At 33.6% G+C, this 27,963-nt stretch overlaps 1 protein-coding gene across 1 annotated transcript in view; it reads right to left on the minus strand.

The window, feature by feature from the left end:
* TRDN (triadin) overlaps nt 1-27,963 on the minus strand; it is a 407,513-nt gene that overhangs the window by 41,588 nt on the left and 337,962 nt on the right. Inside the window, exons 26-37 of the mRNA XM_063621032.1 lie at nt 27,027-27,074; nt 23,305-23,331; nt 22,672-22,701; nt 18,984-19,013; nt 17,685-17,711; nt 17,307-17,354; nt 15,483-15,530; nt 12,105-12,149; nt 10,020-10,040; nt 5,304-5,330; nt 4,328-4,366; nt 580-615 (exon numbers count right to left, since the gene is read on the minus strand). Of these exons, the coding sequence (XP_063477102.1) occupies nt 580-615; nt 4,328-4,366; nt 5,304-5,330; nt 10,020-10,040; nt 12,105-12,149; nt 15,483-15,530; nt 17,307-17,354; nt 17,685-17,711; nt 18,984-19,013; nt 22,672-22,701; nt 23,305-23,331; nt 27,027-27,074 (426 nt within the window). The remainder of the gene's footprint in view (nt 1-579; nt 616-4,327; nt 4,367-5,303; nt 5,331-10,019; nt 10,041-12,104; nt 12,150-15,482; nt 15,531-17,306; nt 17,355-17,684; nt 17,712-18,983; nt 19,014-22,671; nt 22,702-23,304; nt 23,332-27,026; nt 27,075-27,963) is intronic.

The following is a 27,963-nucleotide window of genomic DNA, read 5'->3' on the forward strand; positions in this document are numbered from 1 at the left end:
AATAAATGTTAGCACTAGACATTGTTTTGTAAACAGAGGTATAACATGAATGTAGGAACAAAATTAACTAGAATCTATGAAAAATGGGTCACTCTGATTAACTGGATTTGGAGATAAACAAAAAAGAGTTATTTTGTTATTGACAATAATTCTGATATGTCTAAGAATGCTTTCCTACTGATCCAATAAACTATTTCTTTGATAATTAAGACCTTTGTAAGCTTTATGATAATTATACTCAAATCAGTAATTGTCATATTATATGGTATAGTTTGCTAAATAAATAAACCCAATGTTAAGAAAAACGGCAGCATTGTGATTCATTTTATACCTTGCTCATCAATGGCAGAACAAATCGATGCTTATTTGCGTGGGTTGGCTTAACATCCATTGCTTCTTTGACACTGCCGTTACTACATATCCACCAATTATTTACTACATTTCCTCTTTTACTTAGGCTAGCACTCATCACGTACATTTAGAAAAGTTTTTTTTTTCATATGATATAAATACATTTTGACTTAAAATATTGTAGCTTCAGGGCTTTGCATTCTATTTTTTAGTCTTTTAAAAAATTACCTTTTTCTTCTTTAAGATGCTTCATGCCTGCTTTTTCTGTATAGAAGAAATAGTAACAGGGTTATTAATTAATTAATTTATTTATTTTTAATTATACTTTAAGTTCTAGGATACATGTGTAGAACATGCAGGTTTGTTACATAGGTAGACATGTGTCATGGTGGTTTGCTGCACCCATCAACCCGTCATCTACCTTAGGTATTTCTCCAAATGCTATCCCTCCCCTTAACCCCCACCCCCAGAGAGGCCCCACTGTGTGATGTTCCCTTCCCTGTGCCCATATGTTTTCATTGCTCGACTCCCACTTATGAGTGAGAACACGCAGTGTTTGGTTTTCTGTTCCTGTGTTAGTTTGCTGAGAATGATGGTTTCCAGCTTCATCCATGTCCCTGTAAAGGACATGAACTCATTCTTTCTTATGGCTTCATAGTATTCCATGGTGTATGTGCCACATTTTCTTTATCCAGTCTATCATTGAAGGGCATGTGGGTTGGTTCCACGTCTCGGTCACATGGTATTTCTGGTTCTAGATCCTTGAGGAATCACCACACTGTCTTCCACAATGGTTGAACTAATTTATACTCTCACCAACATTGTAAAAGCATTCCTATTTCTCCACATCATCTCTAGCATCTGTTGTTTCCTGACTTTTTAATGATTGTCATTCTAACTGGTGTGAGATGGTATCTCATTGTGGTTTTGATTTGCATTTCTCTAATATGTTTGCCTTCTTTTGAGAAGTGTCTGTTCATACCCTTCGTCCACTTTTTGATGGGGTTGTGTGTTTTTTTCTTGTAAATTTGTTTAAGTTCCTTTTAGATTCTGGATATTATCCCTTTGTCATACAAATAGGTTGCAAAAATTTTCTCCCATTTTGTAGGTTGCCTGTTCACTCTGATGATAGTTCCTTTTGCTGTGTGGAAGCTCTTTAGTTTAATTAGATCCCATTTGTCAGTTTTGGCTTTTGTTGCAAATGCTTTAGGTATTTTAGTCATGAAGTCTTTGTCCATGCCTATGTCCTGAATAGTATTCCCTAGGTTTTCCTCTAGGGTTTTATGGTTTTAGGTCTTATGTTTAAATCTTTTTCTTTTCTTTTCTTTTCTTTTTTCTTTCTTTTTTTTTTAAGATAGAGTCTCACTCTGGCACCAAGCTTGAGTGCAGTGGAGCGATCTTGGCTCACTGCAACCTCCACCTCTCAGGTTCAAGCAATTCTCCTGCCTCAGCTTCCCGAGTAGCTGGGCCATTGGCATGTGCCACCATGCCAGGCTAATTTTTGTATTTTCAGTAGAGACAGAGTCTCACCATGTTGGCCAGGATGGTCTCAATCTCTTGACCTCATGATCCACCTGCCTCAGCCAAAGTGCTGGGATTACAGGCATGAGCAACCGTGCCTGGCACGTTTAAATCTTTAATCCATCTTGAGTTAATTTTTGTGTAAGGCATAAGGAAGGTGTCCAGTTTCTGTTTTCTGCATATAGCAAGCCAATTTTCCCAACAGCATTGATGAGATAGTGAATCCGCACTTTCCCCATTGCTTGTTTTTGTCAGGTTTGTCAAAGATCAGATGGTTGTAGATGTGTGGTGTTATTTCTGAGGGCTCTGTTCCGTTCCATTGGTCTATATTTCTGTTTTGGTACCAGTACCATGCTGTTTTGGTTACTGTAGCCTTATAGTATAGTTTGAAGTCAGGTAGTGTGATGCCTCCAGCTTTGTTCTTTTTGCTTAGGATTGTCTTGGCTATATGTACTCTTTTTTGATTCCATATGAAATTTTAAGTAGTTTTTTTCTAATTCTGTGAAGAAAGTAAATGGTAGGTTTATGGCAATAGCACTGATTTTATAAACTACTTTGGGCAGTATGGCCATCTTCACAATATTGATTCTTCCTATCCATGAGCATGGAATGTTTTTCCATTTGTTTGTGTCCTCTCTTATTTCCTTGAGCAGTGGTTTGTAGTTTTCATTGAAGAGGTCCTTCACATCCCTTCTAAGTTGTATTCCTAGGTATTTTATTCTCTTTTAGCAATTGTGAATGAGAGTCACTCATGATTTGGCTGTTTGTCTATTGTTGGTGTATAGGATTGCTTGTGATTTTTGCACATTGATTTTGTATCCTGAGACTTTGCTGAAGTTGCTTATCAGCTCAAGGAGTTTTGGGGCTGTGACAATGGGGTTTTCTAAATATACAATCATGTCATCTCCAAACAGTGACAATTTGACCTCCTCTCTTCCTATTTCAATACCCTTTCTTTCTTTCTCTTGCCTGATTGCTCTGGCCAGAACTTCCAATATTGTGTTGAATAGGAGTGGTGAGAGAGGCCATCCTTGTCTTTTGTTGGGTTTCAAAGGGAATGCTTCCAGCTTTTGCCCATTCAGTATGCTATTGGCTGTGGGTTTGTCATAAAAAGCTCCTATTATTTTGAGAAAAGTTCCATCAGTACCTAGTTTATTGAGTGTTTTTAGCATGAAAGGGTGTTGAATTTTGTCGAAGGCCTTTTCTGTATCTATTGAAATAATCATGTGTTTTTTGTCATTGGTTCTGTTTATGTGATGGATTACATTTATCATTATGTGTATGTTGAACGAGCCTTTCATCCCAGGGATGAAGCTGACTTGATTGTGGTGGATAAGCTTTTTAATGTGCTGCTGGATTTGGATTGCCAGTATTTTATTGAGGATTTTTGCATCGATGTTGATCAGGAATATTGGCTTGAAATTTTCTTTTTTTGTTATGACTCTGCCAGGTTTTGGTATCAGGATGATGCTGGCCTCATAATAGGAGTTAGGGAGGAGCCCCTCTTTTTGTATTGTTTGGAATCATTTTAGAAGGAATGGTACCAGCTCCTCTTTGTACCTCTGGTGGAATTCCTCTGTGAATCCATCTGGTCCTGGGCTTTTTTTTTGGTTGGTAGGCTATTAATTACTGCCTCCATTTCAGAACCTGTTATTGGTCTATTCAGGGATTCAGCTTCTTCTGGTTCAGTCTTGGGAGGGTGTGTGTGTGCAGAAATTTATCCATTTCTTCTAGATTTTCTAGTTTATTTACATGGAGTTGTTTATAGTATTCTCTGATGGTAGTTTGTATTTCTGTGGGATCAGTGGTGATATCCTCTTTATCGTTTTTTATTGTGTCTATTTGATGCTTCTCTCTTTTCCTCTTTATTAGTCTGGCTAATGGTTTATCTATTTTGTTAATCTTTTAAATGAAAACAGCTCTTGGATTCACTGATTTTTTTAAGTGTTTTTTGTGTCTCTCATTCCTTCAGTTCTGCTCTGATCTTAGTTACCTTCTTGTCTTCTGCTAGCTTTTGAATTTGTTTGCTCTTGCTTCTGTAGTTCTTTTCATTGTGATGTTAGGATGTTGATTTTAGATCTTTCCCACTTTCTCTGTATCAGAGTAATATATTTATTAACAAGTCTTCTTAAGGTGAGGAATTGAATTTTGTGTAGGCAATATTCACAATTCAGTAGTAATATGAAAAGAAGTCAGCAGCTTTAATTTAGTAGTAACAGGTAGAGTCTGCTTTCGGTTCTAAATTCCTGATCCTTTTAGATATTTAATAAAAATGCAATACCTATATGTTTTGCATGATGAACTGTAATGTACTATAATTATGATATGTGTTATAAAATCAGTGTCTTCATTTTCATCAACTGTTTTTAAATCATATAATTTGTATAAATTTGTATTTTTGTTCCTGTGTTTTTGTGGCTAATTTGATGTACATGTCTTAAAATGTCATCTTTACCTTTACTTTCTTTGTCAGATATTTCAGTTTTCTTCTTCCCTAGGGGAAAAAAAACAAAAAGAAACCATCATTTTAAAAAACCTAACTTTCTTACTCATTCTTGGAGTAAACAGTTGGAGATGAGAATCTTATGAGTGGAGGGAGTCAGGGTTCTCTCATTTCTTTTTTGTTATGCTTGGTCATTCTGTTTATGTAGTCACCTATAGGGGCAAAATTTCTCCTCCTCCTCCTCTTTGGCCTTCTCTTCCTCCTCTAAGTCTTTTACTCCTATTACTCCTCCTTTTCCTCCCCCTACTTCCTTTTTTCCTCCTCCTCTTCCTCCTCCTACTTCCTTTTTTCCTCCTCTTCTTTTTTTGAGACAGCGTCTTTCTATATGCCCTTAAATTCCTGGGCTCAAGGGATCCTCCCTCCTCACCCTCCTGAGTAGCCTGGTTTACTTACAGGCATGACCCTCTTACCCACCTCCTCCCCTTTTCTTTCATGCTTTGAAGAGAAGCTAGAATAAGCCATGCCTTTGTTAATAAGTTTAAACTAGAAACTACAGGAAAATCAACTACATGTTAAATTTTTACCTTTAGGAAATAAGAATTTGCCTGGCATGATGGATTCGTAAGTAAACTAATGAATAAAAGCAATAAAAAATGTAACATAATATTTCTAAGCAAAATGTGGATCCAGTTTTCAAAGCAGTCTTGGTAAATTGATAATTTTCTTGCTACACTTTTTAGACAAAAGTGAGAAGAAAAACAACATTTAATGGGTGACTTATAAGTTTGTACGTGCTAAGAATGGACATATTGCATTATTTACTCGTTATAACAAGCCTTTTGGGAAGTCATTATGCCTGTTCTGTAGAACAGAATATCTGGAATTTGAGCAGCCAAGGGATTTTCTAAATGTTATACAGCTAGAAACTTAAATTTACATACTGTTTCCACAACTCTGTCTTATCTCCTCTGAAAAGGTAAATATTTACCTGATTCTGTGACTTCTGATGTTCCTTCTTTAGAAAAAAAAAAAGAATGTAGAAAGAAAGGAAAAAAATAAAATAAAAAGTATAGTTTTTTATTTAGTAGCAGACAATTGAAACTTATCTTCTGATATTTCCTCCTAAATTACAATAGGCACATATACTCAAAATGGCAAAGAAATGTACTGATGATTAATATTTCTGATAACTGTAACTAGGCATCTATTTTGAAAATAGAACAAATATTCAATTAATCTAAAATGGTATATTTAAATACTACAGAATTGATTGGATAGAATAAATAAGATCTAGGACTTGATAGAACAACAGGATGATTACAGTCAACAATAATTTAATGTGCATTTTAAAATAACTAAAATAGTAGAATGTTTATAACACACAAAAAATGATAAATGCTGATGTGATGGGTACCCCGTTTACTTGCCTATATAAAAATATTTCATGTACCCATAAATATATACAACTACTAAGTACCTATCAAGTTAAAAATAAAATAAAATGAAATATAAAAAATTAAAAAAACATACATGATACAATTAATCAATTCTAAATTCCATGGTTGGTTTTCTTAATTACAAATTATAAATCTGTTACACAAATTTTTAATCTTCATGGATGCATGCAAACATTCATTCATATAATATTTATTAAAGTAGCTTCATTTATAAGATGCTGTCAGAAATGCAATTGAGTGTGGTCATGGGATGAGATTAAAAATATAACAAAAACAAACTCAGTTCATGTTGACTACGGTCTAATAAGTGATAGACATAAAATTATATTTGCCTTTTGCCTATGATCATACAGAACCATGCTTTCTTCTTGTTGCTTCAGTAAATTTACAGATTAATATTTCTAAGAAAAACCTGGCAAGTTTTCTTTCAAAAAAAACTTTGTATCACAAATAATTTCAAATAATAACATTTCCAGAAAATAAAAATTCTCTGATAGTTTAAGAAGTATCTCTTGTAAAATATCAATGTTTTCTATAAACGTGGTATCCGTTTTATCAGTCTTACATAACTATTTTGGGTAGCTATTTTCAAAATTTGAAAAAAAATAAAATATTTTATAACAGTGAAGGTATATAATAAATAATGTTTCATAAAAATACAGTATTTTAAAATGGTTTTATAATGACCTTTCATATTAGTATTCTAGTTTTGACTTTCAACCCTTAATTTTAGTAATAATGTTCATATTAGTGGCAAGAATGCAAACTATACTAGAGAATTTCTCCAGCCTAAAGGCTGTACTTAATGTTTAAAATTGGCATTGAATCCATTATGAAGTAAACTGTAGCTGCATTATTAGGGAATCTGTCATGTGCTGTTAATAAAACAGGTTAGTTCTGGGTATTAAAACATATAAATACAACATCCAGATACACTTCGGATTGAAATGCTCAATTTTTAATCCAGGTTACAGTCTGAGTATTCTAATAGGATTAAATGAACAGCTTCATTGTTTACTGTTGCATTTTTATTATTGTTGAAAATGTCCAGGAAACCCCAGTGATTTTGAATTACAAAATAAAATGTACCTCAGGGCTTTAAAAAAATTAGAAAATAAAAAGCTAATGTGTTAAATAAATTGAGGACATATATTACGTGCTCTTAATTTTTCTCAACTCACACAATAACTGTTAGAGGGATCTTCATACTGTGTTTATTCAATACATCTAAACAAACAATCGAAAGTAGAGAGAGATACAATTACTGGGTTTTTTGGTTGTTGTTTGTTTGTTTGTTTGCACAGGTATTAGTTATCATGGTAAATGTGTTAGCAAACCAGGTGTACATCAACAGAAAACATGACAGGTTCCCTCATACATCCTGGTCCAGTGTCATATACCTAATAGGTGCTCAATAAATACATATTCAAGGATTAATGAGTGTAATACAGGCATACTCATTTTATTGTGCTTCACTTAATTGCAATTCTCAGGTATCACATTTTTTACAAGTTGAAAGTTTGTAGCAACCCTGTATGATTAAGCCTATTGGTATAATTTTTCCAATGGTATTTGCTTCCTTCACATTTCTGTGTCTCATTTTGGTGATTCTCACAATATTACAATTATTTCATTATTATTATATCTGTTATGGTGGTCTATGATGAGTGATCTTTGATATTACTATTGTAATGGTTTTGGTGTGCCACACACCACACCCATATAAGGTGGTAAAACTTAATGTATTGTAGTGTACAACTACACTTAGTGTACAACTTAGTGTATTGAGACTGCCATTCACCAGTCCCTCTCCCTTTCCTCTAGTCCTGTCTATTTCCTGAGACTCGGTGGTCTTGAAATTAGACCAGTTAGTAATCTAAAATGGCCTCTAAGTAGTCACAAGAAAGAGAGACTTGCATATCGCTCAGTTTAAACCAAAAACTAGAAATGATTAAATTTAGTGAGAAACGCATGTTGAAAGCTGGGATAGGCTGAAAGTTAGGCCTCGGGTACCAAAGAGTTGGCCAAGTTGTAAATGCAAAGGAAAAGTTCTTGAAGGAAATTAAAAGTGTTACTCCAGTGAACACATAAATGCTAAGAAAGGGAAACAGCCTTATTGCTGAGACAAAGAAAGTTTTAGTGGGCTGAATAGAAGATCAAAGCAGCTATAACATTCCCTTAAGCCAAAACCTAATCTATAGCAAGGCCCTCTCTTCAATTCTATGAAGGCTGAGAGAAGTGAGGAAACTGCGGAAGAAAAGTTGGAAGCTAGCAGAGGTTGGTTCATGAAATTTAAGGAATGAAGCCACCTGCATAACGTAAAAGTGTAAGGTGAAGCAGCAAATGCTAACATAGAAGCTGCAGAAAGTTATCCAGATCTAGCTAGGATAATTGACCAAGGTGACTACAATAAACAATAAGCTTTCAATGTAGACAAAATAGCCTTCTAGGGAGGATCACTTGAGCCCAGGAGTTTGAGGCTGTAGTGGGCTATGATCCCCAAGCTGTACTCCAGCCTGGTGACAGAGTGAGACCCTGTCTTTAAAAGAACAACAACAGCAACTTAACAAATAGCCTTCTATTAAAAGAAGATGTCATCTAGAACTTTCATAGCTAGAGAGAAAAAGTCAATATGTGGCTTCAAACCTTCAAAAGACAGGCCTACTCTCTTGTTGGAGGCTAGTGAAGCTGGTGACTTGAAGTTGAAGCCAATGCTTATTGACCATTCTGAAAATTCTAGGTCCCTTAAGAATTATGCCAAATCTACTCTGCCTGTGTTCTGTCACTGGAATAACAAAATCTAGATGACAGCACATCTGTCTACAGCATGATTTACTGACTGTTTTAAGCCCACTGTTGAGACCTACTGCTAAGAAAAAAGATTCCTTTCAAATATTATGGCTCATTGACAATGCACCTGGTCACTCAAGAGCTCTAATGGAGCTGTACAAGGAGATTAATATTGTTTTCATGCCTGTGAACACAACATACATTCTGTAGCCCATGGGACTAAGGAGTAATTTTAACATTCAAGTCTTATTACTTAATAAGAACATTTCATAAGGCTGTAGGTGTCATATATAGTGACTTATCTGATGGATCTGTGCAAAATAAATTGAAAGTCTTCTGGAACGGAATCACCTCTCTAGATGCTATTAAGAACATTTTTGACTCATGAGAGGGAGTCCAAATGTCAATCTCAACAGGAGTTTGAAAGAAATTGATTCCGACTCTTATGAATGACTTCGAGAGGTTCAAGGATTCAGTAGAAGAAGTAACTGCAGATGTGGTGGAAGCAACAAAAGAATTAGAAGTGGTGACTGAATTGCTTCAATGTCATGATCAAACTTGAACAGATGAGGAGTTATTTCTCATGGATGAGAAAAGAAAGTGGATACTTGAGATGGAATCTACTCCTGGTGAAGATGTTGTGAACATCGTCGAAATCACAACAAAGGATTTAGAATATTCCATAAACTTAGTTGATAAAGCAGAAGCCAACTCTGAGATGATTGACTCCAATTTTGAAAGAAGTTCTACTGTGAGTAAAATGCTATCAAATAGCCATACGAACTACAGAGAAATCTTTTGTGAAAAAGTCAATCAATGTGCCAAACTTTATTGTTGTCTTATTTTCAGAATTACCACAAATTTCTAACCTTCCGAAACCACCACCTTCATCAGTCAGCACCTATCAACATCGAGACAATACTTTTACCAGCAAAGGTATTACAACCTGCTGAAGGTTCAGATGATCACTAATATTTTTAGTAGCAAAATACTTTTAAATTAAGCTATGTACATTTTTTAGACATAATCCTTTTGCACACTTAATAGACTAGAGTATAGTGTAAACATAACTTTCATGTGCACTGGGAAAACAAAAAATGGTGTGATTTATCATGGTGGTCTGAATGAAACCTGCAATACCCCCGAGGTATGCCAGGACAATGACATCTAATTTTCCTTGAATTACATTTTTTGAATCACTAAACATCTCTTCATGCGCTTATTGGTCTATGGCTTCTTGCTCTACCCATTTTCCTTTAGTTGCGCTTTTTGTCTCCAAGGTATGCCTGTACACACAATATCCTTTGTCAACCAGACTCACTTATATAGTAATAGTATAATGGCTATTACATTAACAAACACACCATACATATTTAACTTCAGTTATAACTCAAAGAAATTGTGAAATTAAAACAATGAAATAGGACAATCTTAAAATTCTAAAATGGTACACTTACTTGGAGTTGGTTTTGGTTTGTCTAAAAAGGAAAAAAAGAAAAAAAAAGAAAATGAGTGATAATTTTCTATCTATGGGTGACATATCAGCCCTTTATATTTCCTACTTTTGCTTTTTATTGTAAAAATAAGACTAAGCTTATATCAACAATGAACAGTAGGGAATGCGTTTTTAATAATTTTCAAATCATACTCCCAGTGAGTTTCCCACAGAACAGTAAAGGCTGAAAGTATGGAATCTTTTTTGGTCTCTTTTTTATTCCTGTAAACCTCATATTTCATTTGATACAATATTAATCAGTGCTCACAAAAATCTGAACTTCTTACTGTTTCTGAAATAGCATAAAATACATATTCTGCCACAGTCCTTTTGGAATACATATTAATATTAATTTATACTAACAATATTAATTATTAGTATTAATTTATGCTAACTCTCCCAATCCAGTATGTTGAACAATAAGGTTCCTTTATAAAATCTCAAGAATGAATGGGTGGTAGGTAAAAAAAAATCGTAAAGACATTCTATTTTTTTCCAATATACCATGTCTTCTAAAATATATTAACTAAAAACATTAACTGTGTCATCGTACATCTAAAGTTCTATTTCTTCATAAAAAGTAGAAAAGATTTAGCTATGATTGCAGGTTTGAATCATCTAAAATTAAGTCAAATAACTAATAGCTAACAGAGGGAATACAATTGATACTTTTTTTGTAGATACATTTTGTGTTATATATTAACACAAAATGTATCTACAAAAAAAGTATCAATTGTATTCCCTCTGTTAGCTATTATCTATCCACTAGTACAAATATATATATTTTATATATATTTTATATATTATATATATAAAATATTATATATATTTATTATATATTATATTTATTTATTATATATTAATAAATTAATAAATATTATATTAATATTATTAATAATTTATTATATATTAATAAATTAATAAATAAATAATATTATATATTAATATTTATTATATATTATATTTATTATAATATATGTAATTTATTATATACATATTTATATATATAATTATATATAATATATATATAATTTATATATATTATATATATAAAATATATATAAAATATTATATTATATATATTATATATATAAAATATTATATTATATATATTATATATATAAAATATATATATTTGTACTGGTGGATAGATAATGCTAGAAGGACACATTAAGAAATAACAGTGATTTGGGAGGCTGAGGTGGGTGGATCACGAGGTCAGGAGATCGAGACTATCCTGGCTAACACAGTGAAACCCTTCTCTACTAAAAATACAAAAAACTAGCCAGGTGTGGTGGCAGGCGCCTGTAGTCCCAGCTACGCGGGAGGCTGAGGCAGGAGAATGGCATGAACCCGGGAGGTGGAGCTTGCAGTGAGCTGAGATAGTGCCACTGTACTCCAGCCTGGGCGACAGAGGGAGCCTTCGTCTCAAAAAAAAAAAAAGAAAAAAAAAAAGAAAAAACAGTGATTACCTATGGATATCATCACATATTTTTGAAATGAGAACTGGTAGAATTTAACAAAACAGAGAGATTTTTGCAGTTAGCTTCCTCTATGCCTCAGTGTTTGAGCTATATGAAATATTACATATTGTAAAAATTGAATGACATTTTAAAAGAATTAAGCTAACTTTTAGAATGGGGTAACTTCTCTTTTAAGAGGATATATCAAGCTGAAATTCACAATTTGTGAAATTTAACCTGTGTAATTTGACAAGATATTTTAAAACTATCAATTTAATCTGTATGATAAATTATATTAATATTGACAACAGTGAAATACTGAATATTTTGGAAGGACCTTGTGAATCATAAAAGCAAATCTAATTTGTTAATTTTGCTCTATCATAATTGCATGTTTGGCAATCCATGTTTGATTGACAACAATATTGCCCTTAGGTCAGATAAACTAGATTACACTACAAAACCATAGGACGACACATTACCAGGAAACACAGTGAAAATGACTTGTGTGCATTACTTTAATTTTCGAATATAATAAAAATAGTGAACCTAAGACAGAATATAAACCAAAAATGGTAAAATACCTGTTTTCATAGATGGAGGTTCTCTTTCTCGATGTTCAGCTTTTTCTAGAGAAAGAAATCAAAATTCACTGGCAATCTATGGATTCTTTGGCAAATATTTCTTATTTATATATTTGCAAGTGATCCTCAGTTTACCCAAGAGGCATGCCCCAAAGTCGTTTTCATGTAATTTGAAACAAAGAAAGCATATTGCCATAAAAAAAATTACAAACAGGGTTAGGTTCATTCTCAGGACACCCAGGAAAAGGCTTTTTTCTACACTTGGCTGAAAGACAGTATTAGGGTTTATCCCTTTGGGGGCTGTGTTGTATAAGAGGATAGAATATGGCAAAAAGGAGAATAAGAATATTGTTTAATTTGCTGAAAATTGAGTCATTCTTTGGGGACATTTTTAGTGGATGGTATCTGTCTTTGACATTTTACCAACTCCTCCTTTTTCCTCTTTGAATTCTAGTTACCTTCTTGCCAGTTAGAAGCAATGCACTGCTGAACACTGGTTTCTTATTGAAAATTTAAACTAAATCTGCTATATTCCAGAGAGTGCCACATTTTGTATTTTTATTGACCTGTACCACCCTCCCTTTCCAGGTTTTCTTAAAAAACTCTCATAGCTGAATCTCAACTATTCTAGGATATGACAAAAGGAAATAAAAATGTATGAGTAATTGACATCCCTGTTAGTTCTCTGAAAAAATATTTGAATTGAAAATTTTAAAGAGATAATTCTCTTTCACCAAAAGTGGAATTTAAAGTCAACCATATAGGTGGGATATCTTGAATGGGATTGAGAATATCTGTCAACTGAGTAGGACTCTGGAACAGACCAAGTGTTACCTCTAATGACCTCTATGGTCAGTTCTTCTGAGCTGTTCTTGATGTTTACTTGTCCTTTCTTTCCCTCACTCCTGAATTTGGAGTTTCTCTAAACTTACTATTTTTTCCCCAAATTATGCACCAACAGTGAAGTAGGTGGGAAGATGTGGGACTCCAGGTGTCATCAGACTAAACAGATACTTGTAAATTAGGAACTGATACCATTCAAGAATAAACTTCCATGAACTGAATTTGCATAAATGTTATAGTAAATAAGCATTCAAAATAAAAGAAAATGAAGCCAATATTCAAGGTATTAAACTGTTATAACAGCATTAATAATAAATCAAGATAACAATAATAATATAAAATATATATTCAAAGTACAATTCACAGGTTCTAGGATGTGAATATGTTCTGATTAGAGTTATGCATTTGTGCTATATATCCTAAACCACTTATATGTATTCCTAAGCTGTGTCACACATTCACCTTTGGGTCTTGTGAAGCTATTTTGCATGCAAGAGCCAGAATATATTTGACCAACAGCCATTCATGCATTTGTCTAAGCTTGTGTTTCACAAATGTACACCAGTCAACGACCAACATCACAATTTTGACACAATATTGCATATATTTACTACCACAGTGGGTAAATATTTATGTCTTCCTGAGTCCAAAAGTCATCTCAAACTCTTCATCACTATACTCTCTGTGTCACACCTGTACAGTGAAATGAAGGATCTTCAAAGTCCACATTCATAAGGACGTTTCATCATTGTAATGGACAAATGGCAAAATGTTTATAATTAAATGGATTTCTAAATGCCAAAGTTACCTACAGTTTAATTAATGCAGCTTAAAGCAAATAAATTAAAAACAGTACATGGTTCATAACACTGACAATTGTATATCATCTCATTTTCTTTTGTTATTCATTACATATGTTTAAAAGATTTCCAGCCTACCTTAACTTACTATGAGTGGTATTTTATAGCCTATATAGATTCCCTCTTTTAATATTAACAATAGTGACAGACTTCTAGATATTTCTTTTGTATAGTTATCATCATTAATTAGTAGTGAAACACAAGAATGTTAAATCAATGCCATAGCGATAACATTAATTTATCACTAATAACAATTAAATAGCAATAACATTAATTTATTATTAATAGTTATTTAGCCACAGACAAAACTGAAAATAACATTTTTCATAAAAAACTAAGCAAATTGTTAAAGCTGAAATAGTCAAGGGATATTTCTCAGGTGTTATTCTATTCATCTCTTACTTGCTGGTTTGGGCTTGGCTGTGGAGAATGGAGGGAAGCACATGGCATATTGATGAGTACAAACCACGGAAAAAATAACTGTTTAGTATTTGTATTTACTTATTCTTAGTTTTAGGTCTCCTCCTTAGCTTAAACTGTTTTCTTTGACCACTAATATTTTGCTGTCAGCAAATACATTAATCGAACTGCAAAAAACTAGTAAGACACATGCTATGCACATATAATTTAAAACAATCTATATATTTGAGTCACAAATACATTGAGCTAGCTTCTTCATAATTCCCAAACATCCACACAACTGAATGAGATACTCAGGTGGCCATATTAATACCTTAGGCAAATTAAAGGAACATTTACTAAAATTATAAACTTAGGCAGTGGTTGGAATAAAGTATAATGGTCATATGAAGTAATGTGAAAATGGCCTGATGAGATTTCTTTCTTTCTACTGATAAACTAGTCTATAATTTCTATAAATAATTAGATCTCTCCTGAATTCTATTGTATTTTTTCCTCCAAGAAACTATTTAAATCCTTATTATCTGATTATCTCAGGAGAAAAACATGTTTCACAGAGTTTTTCTTTTGGAATGATTATTAGTAAGAGATGGGATTCTCTTAATGGCTGAGGTGGGTAGGATTTCTGTCTTGGAATCAAATAGAGGAAGTTTAGTGACTCAGATGTGAATTGATTTCAAGACTCATAAGTTTTCTTTTTCCTTATAGGAAAAACTTCTGAATTGTAAGAGTATCTGTCTTTTCTTTTTCATATGAACCAATGAGAGATGGAGTGTTTTTAGTTTAATATTTTATGTTCTGCTGATCATTCTTTAAGGCAGACTTTAAAGTTATGTAACCATATCCCTCTCTATGGAGCTTTCATGAAAGTAAATTATTCCAGCTAATTTATAAATAGCAGAAAGTTTCAGACTTCTGTAATTGTAAGATTTGAGGAAATGTGGTTTAAAAATAAGATTAAACACCTAAGTATACTTGGTAATCAATGCATTATATAGATTTTCTCATGAATTACACATAAGCTTAGGTCAATCACACTTAAAGTTATGCTACTCTAGTTATTATTTTTTAATAAAAATTATATTGAACATATTTTTAGTTATTCACAAGAATTCAGAATGTTAGAAGTTATGGTACTAAAAGCCTACACACTTCAGTGAAGGGGTGTGTGTGTGTGTGTCTGCATGCACACATATGCATGCATCACATAACATATAGTGAGACATAGAAAAAAGATATAAAATACCTTATTTACCTGTTTTTTCTATTGTGACAGCTTTTACCTGCTTGAGAACTTTTTCTTCTGTGATAGGAAAAAATGTTAACACAAGTAGGAAATTTGAATACATCAGTGACATATTTCAACCATGATTTTTGTATTCTTTTGAAATAGTGCCAATGCCAAGAAAAACTTGTTGTCTCAATAAAACAGCAAAAACATCTTCTATTCAAATTGGATGAAAGCACAAAGAAAATCTGTCCAGCTGAAATGTCCTTTGCAGCTATCTTGCTATAGAAGTTTTCCTAACTTAAATTGTTCCCTAACGTGCCAGTATGAACCCTATTTTTTGCCTTCACTGTATTTCAGTGTACTTATCTGCCCAGAGGTACTGCTTTATAAAATATATGTTCCCTTACTATTATTAAATTAGAATAGGAAGGAGCAATTTTTGATCTTCTTGTAGCAATACCTCCCTGGGAACCCAGGAATAGGTGGAGAACCCAAATTTCTTACAGTGTGAAGCTGGGGAAGAACAAAGTTGATGTATTTGTGGGATGTCCTCTGTTCTCAGTGATTTTTCATAGTCAAAGATGTTTGGGTCAAAGTAAAGAGATTATTGCCCTGATACTATATGAAATTAAACTTCTCAAGCATTTCACACTGGGTATGAATCAACTGATCAAATATCCTAAGTAGAAAGTTTCACTGGATAACAGAATTTAAAGAGCATGATGGTGTAACTGAAGTAAAACAGTTGTTCCTACAAGACAATACATTTGATGTACACTCAGAGACTAAAGTCTGTCACTTCTCTTTATTTCACCTCAAATTGGCTAATATTTGGGACATAAGAAAATAACAATGTTTCATTTAATGAGGCCTTCTGAAAGTTGTTTCTAAGGTTCTGCTTTTGTCAATACAGACAGCTCTTCTCACCTCTCCACACTCCAGCCCTGCTTTCCTTATTCCTATGTTTTCTGTTGTTGGTGTATCATAGTTTTTTAAAGGCATATGCAAAACAAATCAAACAGACTAAAACCCATTGTATACAGATTTTCTAAAGCACCATTTATAAAATAAGCAAAGGATTTCCTAAGATTTGTATTTCCTAAGAGAAAATATGTTTTTCACTTTTCAAAGATTCTGGCCTAACTATATTCACAACATTGGGTACGTATTTCAGCCTGGAATGAAAAATAATATTCTACAGAATAATTGGGGCTTGGGTAGCCTCAAAATTAAATTCATATTTAATTAGCTGAAATAAAAACTTGTTTTTATTCTTAAATAAAAATTAATTCATAATCTCGTTTTGATAAATTATGTATCTTTTTTTTACAAGCAGAACACATTAGCTTACTTCTACTTTCTACAAAATTCAAGACCAGGAATAAAAAGAAAATAAGAAAGGGAAGGAAGGGTGAAGAAAAGAAAGAGGAAAAGAAGCATGGAGAAATGTTGATTTCTTCAGCATTTTTGGGACTTGGAGAGTCTAAAATGATCATATTTGAATAAGCCAATCTGAATTACAAGTTTGCTCAGAATGCCTTGCCCAAATCAGAATAAAACAGAAAGTATAGAGCCCACTCATCTAAGTGCTGGGTGACTATGGTTTTTGTGCAAAGCTAACTCTCTGACGGGAAGGGAAGACTAGTTGTCTAGTTACATCTCACTGGTTAAATTCTCAGTACAAAAAAAATATTCTGAAGATGACTAAAATTGGAGATGGTCTAGAAGCTTACGACTTAAGACATGAATTGTCCCAAATAACTTTAGACTTGACTCTAAACTCTTCCTTCTGCTAAAATTAGAGCATTGAGAGGTTATTTGAGACTACAAATACCACCTGCAAAATACCTGGTTTACCATGAGAAACAGTCTTTTCTGGTTTCACTATGTCTTGTTCTGAAAATAATAAAAAGAAAATCTTTTTAGATATTTAGAAGCTGGGAAAAGAGCTAGCAGATTTTAGCAAATGTGCCCACAGAGAAAAAATATTCTGAAATCTTCATATCATCCTTGTTTCTATGTAAAACTTAAAGGTTTTAGTTCATGAAAACAGTATGCCAAGAATTCTTATTTACAAAATTTTTGAAATTACAGTTTTCAAAACACAGGCTGTGATAAAGCATAAATATAAAAGCACAGATTGAAAATACATGATTTTGAAAATATTTCAAATTTTTTTTTGTAAAAACTCTATATAAGCATAAAAGATAAAATGAATATACATACTGTGTATTTGCACTTTTTCAGATATAGCTAAAAATAAATAAATAACATATTAGATTAAATTACCTGCAAAATGGAGTATTTAACAATAACAAATATAACTGGTTATTGTAAATAGAACTAGGCATAACTAGCTTTAAATAGTATTGGGTTTCTGGTTAAAGAAAAGTAAAACTGGCAAAAATACAAAATGCTTTTATCTGGTAAAACATATCCACCTACAGCAGATAAATATCATCAGGAAAACAAATAATAAAATAATAAATCATAATAATATTTGTAATGTAACAAGGCTATTATAAGCCTTAATATATTGTAAATATATCACAAGAGCAACTATATTCAAGCTTATGATCAGTTGCCAGGTAAGTACTGGTGAGAATTCAGGGGATGAGGTACTATTGAATATGTGTCTAGATTTCTATTCTTGATTTATTGATATTGAAGAATCTTGCTAAGTAATCTTTTATAATAAAGAAATAGCTACCATAGAGCCTGATGGTTTTTTTGAACTTGCCTCAGGTCAATAGCTGGTTGGTACCAGAGGTATGACTTAAACACTAAATAACAAAGTAGACTTGGAAAGGTCACCCTTTTTTTAGGTCAATGCTACCTTCTAATAAAATGATAGCATTTTAGGGACAATCTCTTAATGGGAGTACCCAGGGTTTGGTGCAAATCAGACATGGGGCAGACCCCTAGCTTCAAAATTGATTAATTTGAAAATCCTGGAATAATAACTTATTTTCTGAACTTGATCTATTGAACTGCTTCTTCAGATATTGAGTATAGGTAATAATTGCCATGCTGTCTGTTTCTCATAATGATATGATGAAAGTAAAAATCCTATGCTAGTCCTTAGTTCACAACAGATGCTTAATAAATTCTTGCTCTCATTCCCTTCAAACCACAATAGTCTATAACTTTATGATTTTATAATTCTGGTATATTACTCGAAATACTTCAAAATTATGAAAACAAAGCCACCAGAATTATGGAAATAAAGCCATAAGTTAAACATGACGATTATTAATTTCATAAAAACCTTAGAAATGTCTCCAGAAACCTAGAGTCTGTTGAGATTTATTTAAGGCCATTTTCTAGGTGTTTTTGTCTAGGGAATATTCCCATTCTCACCTAATCCAGTGCTATAAAATCATGTTGAGCAACGGAGTTGACAAAATAATGAGGAACTTGGAGGCTCTGTGCATGTCTCCCTAGTGAGATGTAAGCCTCTTTTAGTACTTAATAAAATAAAGGTAATGTCAACTCTGAATCTATATAAAATAAAGCTCATGTTACCTGGTTTTGCTTCTTTTTTAATTTGGGGCTCTGAGGGAGAGAAAAGGCAGAAAATTTAAAACCTGAAAAAATAAACTAGAATACAAATTAATTTTTAGAAATAAATTTATTTGGTTATCATAATTGGGAGGATGAGGCAGGAGAATTGCTTGAACCCAGGAGGCAGAGATTTCAGTGAGCTGAGATCATGCCACTGCACTCCAGCTTAGGTGACAGAGCGAGACTCCGTCTCAAAAAAAAAAAAAATTTAACTAAAATTTATTCCAGTTTTACGCTGGTTTGCCAATGATGGACTATTAAACATGAAACAGAAACATGCTTTGCACTTGTCTGTCAAGTTGTTGCTATAGCTAATACTTTTAAATCTAAGTTTTCTACTTTTTTCTAAGATGATTATTGCAGTAAATAGTTCCAAAGTCAACATAAGATAAATTATTTTAACAACAAGAGTTGGAAGAGACTCTTTGAAATAGATCTAATTGGGTACTTACATGATTTAGGAATTGAGACAAATAGTGTTATGGGTCACATGTGTTCTCCCAAACAATCTGTTGAGTCCTAACCCCCAGTACCTCAGAATGTAACCTTATTTGGAAATAGGGTTGCTACTGATGTAATTAGTTAAGGTAAGATGAGGTCATGCTAGAGAATGGTATGTTTTTAATCCAATATGACTATTGGTCCTTATAAGAAGAGGAGAAGAGACACAAAGAGAGAGACACAAAGAGAGAAGACGACCATGCGATAATAGAGGCAGAGACTGAAGTCATATACCTTCACACCAAGAAACACCGAGGATTGCCAGAAAACACCAGAAGCTAGGAGAAGCAAACAAATATTCTCCTCTATGGGTTTAAAAAGAAGTGTTGCTTTGTCAACACCTTGATTTTGGACTTTTAACCTCCAAAATTGTGAGAGAGAAACATTTATATAGTTTTAAGCAACACAATTTGTGATATTTTATTGTAGCCATCCAAGGAAATTAATCAATTTTGGTTTAGGAACATAGGTGCTGCTGAAACAAATACCTATACGTGTTAAAGTGGTTTTGAAATTGGGTAATGGGTAGAGGCTAGAATAATTTTGAGAGACTTAATATAGAAAGCCTAGATTGCTTTGAAGAGACTATTGACAGAAATATTGACTTTAAAGGTTATTCTGATGAGGGCTCAGAAAGAATTCAAGAGAGCTATAGAGAAAGCTCTTGTCATTTTAAATGACACATTTCTGGCTTAGTCCATTTTGTGCTGTTATAATAGAATATCACAGACTGCGTAATTTACATAGAACAGAAATGTATTTCTTATACTTCTAGAGACCATGAAGTTTGGGATTAAGGTATTAGCAGGTTTGGTCTCTGGTTTGGAGATAGTGCCTTGCTACTGTGTCCTTCAGAGAGAAGGAATGGTGTGTCCTTACAGGGCAAAGCCAAAAGGGGAAGACAGCAGGCTAGCTGAACACTGCATGGAGCCTCTTTTATACGGGCCTTGTTCCCATTCACAAAACAGGAGCTCTCATGGCCTAATCACCTCTTCAAGGCTCCAGCTCTCAATACTATTTAATTACACAGGTAACACATAAATTTTGAGAAAACACATTCAAATCACATAGATATATATTATTGTAAGTATAAGTAGAATGTTGCTAGAAATATGAATTTTAAAGACGAGGTCTCAAGAAAATGAGGAACATGTCATTGGCCACTAAAGGAAAGGTAATATTTGTTATAAAGTGGCAAAAAACTTAGCTTAATTGTGTTCTTCTGTTAGGTGGAAGATGGAAATAGTAAATGAATACTTAAAAATTTAGCTAAGAACGTTTTCAAGCAAAGTATGGAAGGTGCAGACTGATTTCTCCTTGTTGTTTATAATAAAATGTGAAAAGAAAGATACACATAAATTGAAGAAGAAACTGTTAATCAAATAAGAACTGGCACTTACTGATTTGAAAAATTCTCAGCCTATCTAGACAGTGTGCCATGGAGACAGGGCCAAGGATGTGGTTGGATAAACTTTTGCTAAAGAGATTAGATGTATGACTCATGGAGCCACTTCAGCGGAAGACAGAAATAGAGATGTGGTTATCCAGGAAATATCTGTGGAGGACCCTCTTATCTAATGGCTTAGACACCCCATGAATTGAATGTGACACTAGTCAGGTTTTCAATAATTTTAAAGAAGCAAAAACAATGCCAGCCTGGACAAAAAGGGACGGAGACATGATAAAATGAAGGGATAATGACTCCAAGAGAAGAGCCAGGAATTCAAACGCCTGGGTTGATGGGACCTCCTGTGGCAGAGAAGGCAGGGCTGTCGGCTCACTGAGCTAAGAGGGCAGGGCCACTGTTCCACCAGGCCCAGAGTACAGAACACTGAGCCAGAGAGAATATTCTCAGGCTTTGAAATACGCTAGGTTTTGGATTTTCTTGGACCCAGGACATCTTTTTATTTTATTGCAATTTCTTCCCTTTAAAATGGGAATGTCCATCCTATACCTATCTCATCATTTTATTTTGGGAGTAAATAATTTGTTTCATGTTTTCACAGGTTCAAAAAGAGAAGAGGAATTTTGCTGCAGGAAGAATCATACTCCAAGTTTCATATATAATTGATTTAGATGATTTAGATAATGAGATTTGGAACTATTGATTGATATTTAGATGAAATTTTGGACTTAGAACCATGCTAGAATGATTAGGACTTTTAAAAATGTTGGGATGGGGTGAACATATTTTGCACCTATGGAGGACATAAATTTTGGGCCAGCCAGAGAATGGACTGTTATGGATTTAATTGTGTCTCTCCAAAAGGTATGCTTACATCCTATCCTCCAGTACCTTAAAATATGACCTTGTTGTAAATAGGGTTATTGCAGATGTAATTAGTTAAGATGTGGTCATAGGGCAGTAGGGTAGGTACTTAATCCAATATGACTGGTGTACTTATTAGAGGAGAAGGGTTTACAGAGGTAGAGACACAAAGGGAGAAGGTTTCCATGTGATGATGGAGGCAGAGATTGAAAGTGATGCATCTACAAGCCAAGGAACACCAAGGATTGCTGGAAAACACCAGAAGATGCAAGGAAGTATTCCTCCCTACAGATTTCATGGAAAGCATGTCCCTTGTGACACCTTCATTTTGGATTTCTACTCTCTAGAACTGTGAGAGAATAAATTTCTGTTGTTTTAAGCCACCAAGTTTGTGGAATTTTACTACAGTAGCCCTATAACAATAACACAATTATGAAACATTAAACAAAATTTTAACTGTGTTCAGAACCAGACAGTTGAGTGTTCTTTTGAAAAAGTTTCTACTGCCTACTGTAGCCTTCAGAAATGTTCATCTGACTCAGAAGCCTCAAAAGAGAGAAGGATGAGAGCAGATGTTTTGCTGATTGGATGTCTGTGTCCTACAATAATCAGAGAAAATTTTGGCTTTGTGAAATCAATTCAATTACTCAGTTACTTCTTCTGAACCATGTAAATTTCTCAGAGATTTCACCTATGCAAATAGAGTTTTTTCTAGAAATGGGTAGCATAGATAAATATATATTTTGTTAGTTTTTTTTTAAGTTGGTCAAGGATAAAATTTGATATAATATTTGTACTAGGACATGACATTTGCAAAGAGATTGTGCTATTTATTCTAAACTTGGAAAGCATATGTCTATAAATAAAATATATACATACCTGGCTTCTCTTCTTTTTTTCCTTGTAGTTCTAAAAATATAGATGAACATTAGTAACAATGATTATAGAAAGATATTCATTTCCTGTACTCATGCATATTTATTTTTATATAATTATTTTCTATGTTATTCATTGGTTTCAATCTCATATTAACTTTGAAAAGTTAATGTCATATTAACCATATTCTTATGATTGTGGCAAACTAGTACTTAACAAGATTCCTCACTATTTATCCCAATAAGAAATATTTTGAGGGCCAGGCATGGTGGCTCATGCCTGTAATCTTAGCACTTTGGGAGGCCAGCCGGGTGTGTTGGTGCATGCCTGTAATCCCAGCTACTGGGGAGGCTGAGCCACAAGAATCACTTGAGCCTGGTAGGCAGAGGTTGCAGTGAGCAGAGATCACACCACTGCCCACTGCCTGGGCAACAAAAAAATTTTTTTTGAGAAAATAATGGAAATGTGAGCTGAGATTTTTAATGACAAGGTAAGGAAAGATACTTCCAGTGAATAAAGGACAAAGGAAAATTTTGGTAATGAAATCAAAATAAATAACAGCATGCATTTAAGATTTGTTTTATGTATGTATGTACATATGTACGTATTTGTTTATTGAGCATGCGTATAACATACGTGGAGGTTTAGGCTTGACTTCTTTGCCTAGAAAAAAGTAAAAAAATTATTAAAGGCTGAGTCATACAATTCTTATTAAATTGACATTATTAAATATGATATTATATATTTGAAAATAAAAATCAAACAATATAGACCCCACCTATCCTTTTTTGTTAAAATTCTATAGAATGTGTAACTTATGGCTAAGTTCTTTAGTGCAAGATCGGCAAACTTTTTCTGTAACAGTCAGATAGCATATATTTTCAGGTTTTAGGCCATATGGTCTCTCACAATTCTTCATTTGTGTGAATATAGAAGTAGCCATAGATAATAATGTAAATAAATATGAGTGTGTTCCAATAAAACTTTATAAAAACTAGTGGCCAGTCTGTGGGCCATTTTGTCAGCCTCTGCTCTATTCATAGTCAGTTTTAATTTTCTCTCTGTTTTGCATCAACCAATATTTGAATAGTCAACATTTTTCTCTGATTCTGTTTTCTTACAAATGCCATCTAGTACCTGTCCATCACTGTTCAACTCAACTTTTTAAGGAATATCATCTTTACTTGTTTTTTCTACTTCTCACTCCCACTTCATCATTAATTCACTATAATCTAGTTTCTAGCTCCACCATTCTATGTATTAGTCTCTCTGGTCACCAATTTCCCATTACTTTCCAAGACTAATGAACACATTCAACCATATTGATCACTTTCCCTTTCTTTTTAAATTCCTGTTCACTTGGCTTTTGGGGAAGGTAAACATACTATGTATGCTCTACTGTAATGGGATAAATATTAATACTGCCTTCTTTTAATTTCAAAACTGTCCTAGTGACTTTTTCTTTTAGCAAAGATAACATAACAGGGGTCTAATTACTCTTCATACTGGAAATTAAGGAAAACAGACAAAACATATAAAACAATGGTTTTAAAGATACTGAACATCAGACAACAAAGAACAGTGATACTTTAGTGATGGGAAACAAATGAGATGTACCCTGTGATTGCTTCCGTTTAGTGCTTGGAGAAAGTTACAAGGCCTTAATGCAGCAATGAGTTGCCTAGCAACTCAGCCTAGGCAAATCATGGAGCTTATAAGATGGAGCTGGGAGTCTGGAAAGGCCAAAGCAGTCAGTGATCACAGATCAGAGTAAGGTAGAGTAGAGAGCAGCAGAGAAGAGGAAGGGAGTTCTGGAGATGTGTGGAAGGTGCCATTAAGTCATCAGAAGAGCACTGAACAGCATATACACACAAAGAAACTACTTGAGGCCAAGGAAAGAAAAAATGGAAAGAATTCTAAAGCTTTATAAGCCTTGAAATTCAATAGTGTCAATCTTCCAACTTTGTCCTCAGTACCATGTTCGCTATTCTGGATCTTTTTCCATTCCACATAAACTTTATATTCAGTTTGTCAACACACAAAAAATAATTTTCTGGGAATTTTCCATAATTGCATTGACTCTATAGGTCAATTTGGGAAGAACTAACACCTTCATAATTTTGAATCTTCCTATCCACATATAGTGCCTCTCTATCTAGATGTTCTTTGACTTTTTTCATCATCAGAGTTTAGTCCCCTCACTATTTTCTTTTCATTCCTCTTCTTTTCTTTTCTTTCTTTTTTTTTTTTTTTTTGACTAACCTCTGCTTAAGGCCTAGCTTAGCTGTCTCTTTCTCAGAAGCCTTTTTCTGATGCAGTGGAATTGTTTACTCCCTTTATGTGCTAATATTACTTGGTAGATCTCTTTATCATTATGTTAATCATAATCTATTCCAAGTATCAACTTAAGTGAATGCCTTCTCTTCTACATTGTGAGATATCTGAGGACAGAGGTCTTGTGTATCTATCATTGAATGCAGGGAATTGGTGCAATTCCTAATACATGGTGATAAGATAGGCTCTCATTCTTTTTTTGTTCATTAGATAAATAAGTAAAACAAGGTAAAAAATTGAGAAAGTGAGCAAAAAATGAATGTAGAAAAGTATATAAATTTAGGATTTGTATTAGAACACAAAATACATGTTACAGTTACTGTATAGTTTCTTTAACTTGGGTTGCAAATTTATCTCTCATCTTTCTGATATTCAGGCGAAAACAAAACGCACAAATATTAAACCATTTACAGTGTTCTTAAGATGTAAATACTTACTTTGTTTAAGAGAAGCAGAGTAATCACTGGTAATGATAACTGAGATAAATTTGTTTCCTGGGTTCTCAGAACAAAAGGCTGTATAATGTAAATAACAGCCTCAGCAATATTTTTACCCTAAATGTGTAATGGCTTTTATAGAACTCCACCTACTGCTCTTAACATGCACCAGAGATACAATACAAAGCACAGTTCAATAAGAGGAAAGTCACTTTTGGCCCAGTAAATGTGATTTAGGGACATAGCTATGTGCTCTGGCTAAACGTAAGGATAAAATCAAGGTTATAGAGATTCTCTCCAGTGGTATTGGAAAGGATAATACATAGCCATATTTCTTTCTGAGAATCCAACACATGTATTGACACAATCCTCTAAGAAACATGAATGGAAACACCAAAAAACCCTAAAACACACGTACAATTGTGTGGAAATATGTGTGCTCAGTTGTGTTCTTAAAGCCCAACCAGATTAAGAAAATGTTGCCTTAATAGTTCTGCTATTTATAAAACTAAGTTGTGATAAATACAGGACAACTCCCTATTCCCACAAAGCTGTCCAATTATAAAATTTGGTTTTCAGAGTTAGTTTTCCACATGCCATGTCCTATATCAATCTCTTCAGCATTCACATAACATCTCTCTAGTTATTCTGCTTTCTCTTTATACTATCTACCTGTTAGAAGGTGACTTCTGTCTCCCAGAATAAATGTGGAAGTCCAGACGCCCAGTACCTTATGAATGTGCCTTGTGTGGAAATAGAGTTTTTGCAGTTATAATTAAGTTAAGATGAGATCATTAGCCTGGGCCCTAATCCAACATGACTAGTGTTATGATCAAAAGAAGAAAAGAGATACAGAGATGGGCAAACATAGAGGGAATGTAATATGAAGACACATAGAGAGAATACCATGTAACAACAGAGGCAGAGACTGGAGGATGGGAGTATGCATCTACAGGCTCAGCTTCAGAATTGATATGTTTTTCAATAGTCAGAGGTCTACAATGAACTATATATAGTTCTATATATATAAGTTCTATATATACGCTCTGTAAGTCTAATCTCTTTTATACCAAATTTCTTCCTAAGATGATTAACAGTGATCAATAGTGAAATAATATCATTTAATAATCTTTCTGATCTTTACATGTCTGTAACTAGATTTAACATGTTTTAACAGGTATTTGTCAAATTACTATATTAATTCATTCATAAAGAAACTTTCTGTGTTATATTTATATTAAACTTTATAACTACCTCTACAATGTAAGATAAATATATCAAAAACCAATCAAGAGTGCCCTAAAGCCTATATATTATGTGATTTAGAATTTTCGTTGTAAAAGTAGAAAAAAGTAAACTTTCCAAATACAAGTAAGAAACTCAACTTTCATGAATTTATTCACAAAATTCATAATTTGCTTAATTATATCACAGAAACTGCTTTATTATTAGATCAAATGAGGAAATTAGTCCTGTTAAGACATGAATAGTCCCAAATAACTTTAGACTTGACTCTAAACTCTTCCTTCTGCTAAAATTAGAGCATTGAGAGGTTACTTGAGACTACAAATACCACCTGCAAAATACCTGGTTTACCATGAGAAACAGTCTTTTCTGGTTTCACTATGTCTTGTTCTGAAAATAATAAAAAGAAAATCTTTTTAGATATTTAGAAGCTGGAAAAATAGCTAGCAGATTTTAGCAAATGTGCCCATAGAGAAAAAATATTCTGAAATCTTCGTATCATCTTTGTCTATATAGTTTAGCCTGTTAACAATCCTAGCTCTGCAGTCATTATTGAATAATGTCAATAAAGGCTATACAAACTTCACTTCTCCCTTTTGGAATTTAGGTCAGGTTCAAAATGCTCTCCACTATAAAAATAAAATATTACCCTTCTTCAGAAAGGAAAGATAGCTCCCCTGGTTAACCAGGAGACTTACTTTTGCTAAAACTTGGAAAGAAGAATGCCCTGAAGATCAACTACAACCAAAATGGAAGGGCCCTTATCAGGTGTCATTGAGTACCCAATCTGCTGTTAAACTTCTGGGAATACCTAGCTGAGTACATCTGTCCAGGATTAACCTATGTCTTATGAGTCACAGGTACAAAAGGGGGACACCACCACCTACATCTGTGAACCTTTGGGGGACCTCTGCTATTTCAAGAATCAACGTCTCAGCCAGAAGTGGTAACATGATGCTGCGGGTGGGAATGCAAGCTAAAATTTTTCTCTTCTTCCTGATTGTAATACTTCTTTTGTATCACTTTAGCCAATCTCTTGGGAAACATCTCTTTTGTCTTTGTTGGGCATAGAGGCCATGTTAAGGCCTAGCTGAATCACGATGTCACTGTTCATCCTGTTTGCCCTCCTAGTTACTATGATCCAGTATGGGTGGGAACATAACTCTATAGTAGATATTTCAACAATTATTGCATCAGGAAATCATCTTCACAGTTGCTGGATTTGTCATCAACATTCCCAGGCTAGAGAGGTCTATCTTATGGCTTACCTGGAAAATCA

This window comes from Symphalangus syndactylus, chromosome 2 (genome assembly GCF_028878055.3).
Source record: "Symphalangus syndactylus isolate Jambi chromosome 2, NHGRI_mSymSyn1-v2.1_pri, whole genome shotgun sequence".
Lineage (NCBI taxonomy): Eukaryota > Metazoa > Chordata > Mammalia > Primates > Hylobatidae > Symphalangus > Symphalangus syndactylus.